Source organism: Octopus sinensis, linkage group LG14 (assembly GCF_006345805.1).
Source record: "Octopus sinensis linkage group LG14, ASM634580v1, whole genome shotgun sequence".
Lineage (NCBI taxonomy): Eukaryota > Metazoa > Mollusca > Cephalopoda > Octopoda > Octopodidae > Octopus > Octopus sinensis.
In genome coordinates, this window is record NC_043010.1 from 38,257,120 (window position 1) to 38,266,351 (window position 9,232).

Consider the following 9,232-nt stretch of genomic DNA (forward strand, 5'->3'; position numbering starts at 1 on the left):
TATCATACATATATATACATATATATATTCATACATATATATACATATATATATATATTCATACATAATATACATATATATATATATTCATACATACATATATATATATATATATATACATATATATTCATACATATATATACATATATATATTATTCATACATATATATACATATATATATATTCATACATATATATACATATATATATTCATACATATATATACATATATATATATTCATACATATATATACATATATATATATTCATACATATATATACATATATATATTCATACATATATATACATATATATATATTCATACATATATATACATATATATATATACATATACACACACACATGTATATTCATACATATATATATATACACACATGTATATTCATACATATATATATACACACATGTATATTCATACATATATATATACACATATGTATATTCATACATATATACATATATATATGTATGTATGACAAAGGAGTTTTATTTTTAAAAACCCTTTGCCTTATTTTTCTTTTTTTGTTTCCATTTTTTTTCCTCTTATTTCTTATCCAGTATGTGTCTTTACATGATTTTTCAATAGACAAAAATATGAAAAGTGTTTGTCACATATTGCACATACGTGAGGTTTATCTCCCGTATGTGACTTCATATGTCTAAGTAACTGAGAGTTTCCAATGAACCCTTTCTGACACACTTTACACTTGAAAGGTTTTTCACCCGTGTGGGTCCGCACATGTATTTTCAAAAGACATTGTAATATGAAATATTTGCCACACACATCACACTGAAACTGTTTCTTCACATCGTGTCTCCTCATGTGTTTCCTCAGAATGGTATTCGAAGGATAGCTTTGACCACAAGTGTCGCAGGAGAACGGTTTCTCTCCAGTATGTTTACGCATGTGCAACGACAATGTGCAGCCTTGAGAAAAAGCTTTACCACATGTACTACATTTAAATGGTTTTTCCCCTGTGTGAGTCCGGACATGTCTTCTTAAGTGTGAATTGGCAGAAAATCCCTTACCGCATATATCGCAACTAAACGGTTTTTCCCCAGTGTGAATTCGCGTGTGAATTAACAAATGGGAACCTCTTGTAAAGCATTTACCACAGTGTTTACAACTGAAGGGTCTTTCACCTGTGTGTGTTCTAATATGTGTAACGAGATGAGAGCTTGCAGCAAAGCCCTTTCCACATTGTTCACAACAGAAAGGTTTTTCCCCTGAGTGTATTCTTTCATGAACTATTAAACAATACTTCATTGGAAATGATTTCCCACAGGTCTCGCATTCATAACACTCTCCGGAATGCATCCGCATGTGGTTTTTCAATTTAGTCTTCTTTGGAAATTCATCCCCACAAAGCTTACACTGGAACATTTTGGCTTTTTCATTCCACATTTAGAATTTGGGTCTCTCAGTAATGGAGTAAAACCATTTTAGTTCAAAACACTTGAGAAGCGTCTTCTTTAGGATTGCTTCACTTAAGGCCAGCTTAATGGAGTAGCTAAACCGCCTTAAATGAATTCCATACTATGTTTTTAATATAACAAACAGATTATAGTTTTCTTGCTTTTTGCTCTGTGTTGTTGTTGGTAGACTTGCAACTTATTCAACATGACAGCTGTCTGGAAAACAGAAAAAGAAAAATTGGAATAAAAGAACGTCTGAGAATGAAGATTAAAAAAAAAAAATGGTTGATATTTTCATAATATATTTTCTATTTAATACTTCAGAGTTGATACAATAAAGCACCAGTTAAATACCAGAGTGGGGGATATTGTCTAAGTCCCTCCACTGAAAACTGCAGGCCTTGTGGCAAAATTTGAAACCATTATTATTAATAATAATTTGGCATTAGGAAGGGCATCCAGCTGTAGAAACTTCGCCAAATCAAGATTGAAGCCTGGTGCAGCCATCTGGTTCGCCAGTCCTCAGTCAAATCGTCCAACCCATGCTAGCATGGAAAGCGGACGTTAAACGATGATGAAGATTATTAATAACAGAATCGCTGGATGAAATGCTTAGCAGCATTTCAGCCATCTTTATGTTCTGAATTCAAATTCTACAATGGTTGACTTCGCCTTTCATCCTTTCAGGGTCTATAAAATAAGTACCTGAGGTTGATGTAATTAACTAGTCTCCTCCCTTATAGTAGAAAGGTTTATTGTTTTTATTGTTAAGGCAGTGAACTGCCTGAATCATTAACGTATCAGACAAAATGCTTGGCAGCATTTCTTCTGGCTTTGCATTCTGAATTGAAATGCAGCAAAAGTTGACTTAGTCTTTCAACCTTTCAGAGTCAATGAAATAAATCCCAGTTAAGCACTGGGGCTGACTAACCTGCTTCCACAAAATTTCAGGCCTTGCGTCTACAGGAGAAAGGATTATTGTTGTCATTATTAAGGGAACAAATAAACAGAACTGTCACCGTGTTAGACAAGCAGCAATTTTTTTCCGACTCTATGAAGGCGGTGAGCTGGCAGAAATGTTAGCACACCAGGTGAAATGCTTAGTAGTATTTCGTCTGCCGTTACGTTCTGAGTTCAAATTCAGACGAGGTCGACTTTGCCTTTCATCCTTTCGGGGTAGATAAATTAAGTACCAGTTACGCACTGGGGTCGATGTAATCGACTAAATCCCTTTGTCTGACCTTGTTTGTCCCCTCTATGTTTAGCCCCTTGTGGGCAATAAAGAAATAAGATGTTAGCACGCCAGGTGAAATGCTTAGTGGTATTTCGTCTGTCACTATGTTCTGAGTTCAAATTCCGCCGAGGTCGACTTTACCTGTCATCCTTTCGGGGTTGATAAATTAAGTACCAGTTGCGTACTGGAGTCAAGCAAATCAACTGGCTCCTTCCCCAAAATTTCGAGCTTTGTGCCTAGAGTAGAGAAAAAAATTTTCCAACTCTTCATTCTGAATTCAAATGCCAATGAAGTCAACTTTGCCTTTCATTCTTTCGGGGTCGATAAAATATGTACTAGCTGCACGCTGGAGTTGATGTAATTCTCTTCCCCTTCCTTAAAAATTACTGGCCATGTACCAAAATTATTATTATTATCATAAGTGGTTGGTTTTCCAAATGCAATTACACGCTATTAATTATACACCCCGCCTAGTAATTTGAGGAATTGTGTCTGAAATTACCTGTTATTATTACATAGAAGGAATGTAGAACAGTGAGAAATATTGGTTTGTCATACTCCACTGCCTTAAAGTACTGAGTAATGTGTCTGTTTTAACGTTCAAATCCCACCAGAGACGAGTTTTGTCTTTCATCTTTTCTAGGTCTATCCAAAGGTGTGCACTCCATTGGCCTTTCACCTTATACATAAACAAGAAACAACAATGCACATACGTAATCACAGAATGTATTATAAACGTTTAACGCGACTTGTTGCTGTCTTCTTCTTCCAATCAGGACTCGCGCCATTAGCCACAAAGAATAATCTCTAATTCGAGCCTACTCTAAGTTACTAATATTGCGTGTTGCAACTTGAAAATCCACCCACCACACGCGATAGACAGGCGGTTGTACGAGCACGAAAGCTACGTTGTTATCCTCATTCTGTAAAAGGTGGCTTTTAACGGGTGGAGAGCTGAACCATCCTAGGGTCTGAAAGTTTACCACACCATGGTCCCTCTACTTTGTGGCAGAAGTAGGAAGAAAGAGAGAAAGTTATGGCGAAAGAGTACAGCGGGGTTCACTACCCCTCCCCGCCGGAGCTTCGTGGAGCTTAGGTGATTTTGCTCAATAAACACTCACAATGCCCTAACCACTGGGCCATTGCGCCTCCACACTAGTTGCTGTTGTTTATGCCAGGATCAGCCCTGGCGTAGTAGACAGCGTCAAAAGCATTCCAGCTCTGGCCATCCCGTCCTTTTTTATATCTAAGACCATTTACCGTGTACTTCTCGTTTTAAAGTACAGGAGGGAAATTTATTGGAGATTTGGCTGTTACTTCTAGCATGTAGAGCGACCGCATCGAGGCTCGGTTGATGTACTGTAAAAGTACATGTGATACATATATTGCGAAATATAAAATGTCACAAGTCTACAGTTCCCCTCATTTCCGTTACATGAATTGGTCGATATGTGAAATAGTTTTAATCAATAGAAAAGAAAGATAGCATAGAATATTAAAAAAATTATTTTAAAAACACGAGATAAAAACAGACTAAAAAACGGTTGGCTGTAAAATTTGGCACCTAGTTTTTCAACGTTAACCAAACGAAACGAAATAAGAAAAAAAATGGTCTCTTGAAAAGAAATCAATAAATGTTTTAAATACCAATGACATCTAACACGTACACCTTTTTTTAAAATGATATTTTTTCATCCAGTTTAAAAACATTCTCAGACGTTTCAATTGGTTAAGAATTATGTCTAATTGATTGATATATAAGCATGCAGAAATGTAAAGCAATGTTTTAGCAACGCATTTTCTTCTGGATTAAGAACTGCATGTCGGCAGACTTGTTGAGGTTTATGATGAAACAGAAAAAAAATCCTTTGTTAGTGATGCATCTTTTGTATTAATACCAGTAATCATTTATATCATATTATGTTTTGATTTTCTTTTTAAACTGTGTGGTAAGTAGCTTGCATACCAACCACATGGTTCCGAATTCAGTCCCACTGCGTGGCACCTTGCGCAAGTGTCTTCTACTACATAGCCTCGGGCCGACCAAAGCCTTGAGAGTGGATTTGGTAGACGGAAACTGAAAGAAGCCCGTCGTCTATATGTATGTATATATATGTGTGTGTGTATGTGTGTGTGTGTGTTTGCGTGTCTGTTTGTTCCCCCAACATCGCTTGACAACCAATGCTGGTGTGTTTACGTCCACGTAACTTAGCAGTTCGGCTAAAAGACCGATAGAATAAGTACTATGCTTACAAAGAATAAGTTCCGGGGTCGATTTGCTCGACTAAAGGCGGTGCTCCAGCATGGCCGCAGTCAAATGACTGAAACAATTAAAAGAGAGTAAACTAAGAGCCGTTTTTCGTTTCGCTGATATTTAATAATACGGGCGCTAGGGTTTAACATTAACCTACAAAACTATAAATAGTACGGCTGGTAGTTAAAAAACAATAACAAAATAATAGAATAGAAAAAAATGGTTTACCGTCCACATTTTGTTGCTCGGTTTCAATTTTCGGCAGAGTTACTTTAACATTAGCAGTCGTGAGATCAATTAAACAACGTTTGCAGAGTTCATAGCAGAAGCAGTTATAAAGTGCATGCATCCTCCCGGTGAAAACTTTGCGAGTGTTCCTTATTGTATGAAATCCGAAGCCAAAAAAAAAACCGATTCAATACTAAGAAAACAAATTACATAGATTTGTTGTAAGCTAAGCTCGGTCGACAATCTGGTTTCGATTCCCACTTGTGTATACATTACTTCGGCGCTCATGAGACAGACTTAATTCGCTGCCCAATTAAACAGCTTCGTCTGGTCCAAGGGAACATGATGGAAACTGAAAGAAGGCCATGTGTGTGTGTGTGCGTGAAAGAGAGAGAAAGAAAGAAAGAGAGAGAGTGTGTGCATTTGTATTACTTCTACTGTCTCCTTGCCTTGACATTGGGCAATGGTCGTAAGCAAGTGTCCTTGTCATGGAAGAAGTGTTCTTCGTTTCCGATCTGTCATGTAAACATGAATGGCCATGGTGAAATATTACTTGAAAATATATGAGGGTTGGTGACAGGCTGGGCATCCAGCCATACAAAATGCGTCTGATCCACTCGAGCATGAAAAAGTGGATGATTGTCTTAGGGCTGAATCATGTAAAAGAATTAAAGAATAAAAGAACATATATTGGATCTTTTCGGTTTGAACGGCAGTTTTTTCTAGCGGTGTCATATGAAATTCTCACCCATAATTATGACCCTAGTATCGATCTATTGCATTTCAATCTGTTTTAGGGTTAGGGTTAGAGTTAGGGTTGGGGTGGGGGGAAGGGTATCTTTTTTTCTTCACAAATGTAAATAAACCCAATCTGTTTCTTAAACGAGGGACATATTCATACGGCACAGAATGTTTTCACCTCAATAGACGTCATTGATTGGTTAAAATTGCAGAAATTGAAGAAAAAAAACAACGAATATCTTACAAACTATAGAATTTTCTCAATAAAGCCAAGAGAAAAAGATGTTTTATAAACACATTCTACTAGTATACGAAGTTTAAAAGTGTTTAGTTACCTAGAAATTATGTTAAAAACTGCCGTTCAAACCGAAAAGATCCCAATTATTCGGTAGCCATGATAAAACTCCGAGTTTCGGATGCCGAGTTGGAAATCCATGTCGCCATCTTTTCAGTTGTCCGACCATCGGAAAAATACTATGAAAAATGACCGTTATAGGAAGGGAAATTACTGTGTGATTGACCGTTATAAGACAAAAGAGCTATTTAAATGACCGCTAAGTGAGGGGAGGGAGTAAAAGTAAGGGGGTAGAAATTTCATAGTATTCGCGTAAGCGCGCATGTTCATACCTACACATGTGCGCCCGCACACCCACGTACGTGCGCCTAATAGTATACATTCATCCACTCTCACTTTTATTCTTTTAGACAATCATCCACTTTTTCATGCTCGCGTGGATCAGACACATTTTGTATGGCTAGATGCTCATCCTGTCACCAGCCCTCATATATTTTCAAGTAATATTTCACCTTGGCCATACATGTTTACATGAAATTAGGTAGATGGAACTTGTATGGAGTCCCAACAGATGGTCTGTATTCGTAATTCAAAGATCCAGCCCTATGACACTAATTCCCTCCAAGAATTATACTAATTAATACTTGTGTCTGCGGAATACTCAACAACTTACATGCCGATTCATTCAGCCATATATTTTTTTAAATCGTTTTTTGTTTCAATCTTTAGACTGAAGCACCGACTTGAAGGAAGTTTTTTTTAGATGTGTGAATCGACTCATGTACTTTTTTTTTTTTTTTTCGCAAACTTGACACTTATTCTATCGGTCTCTTTTTGCCGAACCACTAAGTTACGGCGTCGCAAACATACCAACACCAGTTGTGAAGCGATGGTGGATAACAGTCAATAATCCCACCCCCATGTATACATATATATATGTGTGTGTGTGTATACATACATACATACATACATACATGTATGTGCGTGTGTGTGTGTACATATATATGACGTGCTTCTCTCAGTTTCCGTCTACCAAATCTACTCGCAGGGCTTTGGTCGGCCCGCCCGAGGCTATTGCAGAAAACATTTGCCCAACGTATCACACAGTTGGATAGAACCCAGAACCATGTGGTTGGGAAACAAACTCCTTAATACTCAACCACGCTTGCGCCCGCATATATATATATATATATATATATATATATATATATATATATATATAATATATATATATATATATATATATATATATATATATTTGGTGAACATAGCTTTGACTGGAAGGAGCAGGTGGTATTTAGAATTTGGACCGTAATCCCCTCCAGTGAGCGGGTCAGCTGAGATGACCAACTCATTGCTCATCATCTTCTCTTGGCTTCCAATTTAACTCTCGTCTTTTGCTCCATAACCAGCGAGAGGCTCTTCCTGATGCTTCTCCCATCCGGTGCACAACTACTTTTCTCTCTCTCTCTGTCTCTTATTCCAATGATTGTAAGTAATCTCCATACTGAGTAGGAAATCTCTGTTCAACCTCGACTGGGAATAACTACGACTGCCATTCTTTCTCCCCGTAATCCTGCAAAAAGCTTTGGTAGTATTGAGATTGATCTAACTGAGGGAGAGAGAGAGAAAGAGAGAGAGGGGGAGTGTGAGTGCGTGTGTGTGTGTGGGGGGGGACAATTATTTCGTCACCTTCAGGCATCCATTTCATGAAAGAAAAAGAAAATTCAGGACCCAGAGTTACCTCCCGTGCACTGTGAAGTGTCCTCTCTCTTTCTCGCTATCGTGGGTTTCCTACTTCTGTTTTCAAGAAGCGGTAGACAACAGAGTGTTTGACAAAATATTTTGCATCTTTGAGTAACGACCGTTCATAAACTGGGTTCACATCCTATAGGGATCGGGTTTTGCTTTTTTTTTCCTGAATATTCAGCGGCATTTAATCACGTTCCTAGATCAAATACCTCTTCTAGTTTCTCGAGTATCGACAATACTGCAATCAGTCTCTACTCTTCTTCAAAACGTGTCTGCTTGTGCCATTGTTAAAAAAAGCAGACACAGTTTCCCTTTAAAGAGGAACATTAAAAAAATCTTATTTCTGTTGTTAATATATTTCAGTGTACGAGAAAAAGACAAAAAATATGTTAAAATATACAAAACTCAGTTCCGTAGGGAATTCTTCATAGCTATTAGGAAACAAATACGCCGTGGGAAATGCTTTTATTTTATCATATCATCGAGAACATATTTAGATGTGGTGTCTACTCGGCTGGCATACATGAATAGTATCTGTATTTCAAAGGGCCAACCGTATCACATTCTGTGTCACGCTGAATTCCTTGAGAACTACGTTTAGGGTAAGCGTGTCTGTGGAGTGCTCAGCCACTTACACGTTAATTTCACGGGAAGCCTGTTCCGTCCATCGGATCAACTGGAACCCTCGTCGTCGTAATCGACAGTGTTAGTAAAGATGCAGTGTATATTTGTCAGTGACCAGGTTACAGTTGGCACGGAGAAAAATTTGACATCATAAGACAGATAATAAATGTTTAAGTGAAGTAAACCATTTCGGTGTGTTTTTGAATGACTAACACTTGTCTTCCACATTACAACCGTAGAATATATTCAATCGTTTGATCAAATATTAAAACTAAATATTGACACAAAATATTTTAATAATGAAGGGACAAGCCAATCAAAGTTGTTCACTTTTAAATGAATTTTTTCTAACCATATCGTAGGAGTTGGAGTGGTTAGGTGCCCCAAATCACATTGATCATGCAGTGATTATGTTCTATTATTTTACTATCTGTGGAAGGCACATTTCCTAGTGGTTAGGGTGTTATACATCGTACCTTGGGCAAGTGTTTTCTACTCAGAACGTAAAATATTTTTTATTAAATAACAATATGGTCAATGATGTAACTAATCACTGTGAAGAAATCATCTGTGCAGATGCTTCAGCAAGAATCTGTAGAATTGTCTTTCTTGAACTCTGAGAGAGACTACCATCTTTTCATTTTTGCATCTCATATTTTTTCAAAA

The 9,232-nt window shown here is 37.1% G+C and overlaps 1 protein-coding gene across 1 annotated transcript; it reads right to left on the reverse strand.

The window, feature by feature from the left end:
- Positions 1–563: 563 nt before the first annotated feature.
- On the reverse strand, positions 564–5,469 carry LOC115219325 (zinc finger protein 239-like). Its single transcript, XM_029789487.2, has 2 exons — positions 5,155–5,469; positions 564–1,654 (listed from the first exon to the last, which is right to left on the reverse strand). The coding sequence occupies exon 2, from the start codon at positions 1,425–1,427 to the stop codon at positions 573–575; it is 855 nt and encodes a 284-aa protein (XP_029645347.1). The 5' UTR covers positions 1,428–1,654; positions 5,155–5,469; the 3' UTR covers positions 564–572.
- Positions 5,470–9,232: the final 3,763 nt, after the last annotated feature.

Coding starts and splice junctions, on each gene's coding strand:
- LOC115219325 (XM_029789487.2), bottom strand. CDS start 1,427: ATGTGGAATGAAAAAGCCAAAATGTTCCAGTGTAAGCTTTGTGGGGAT.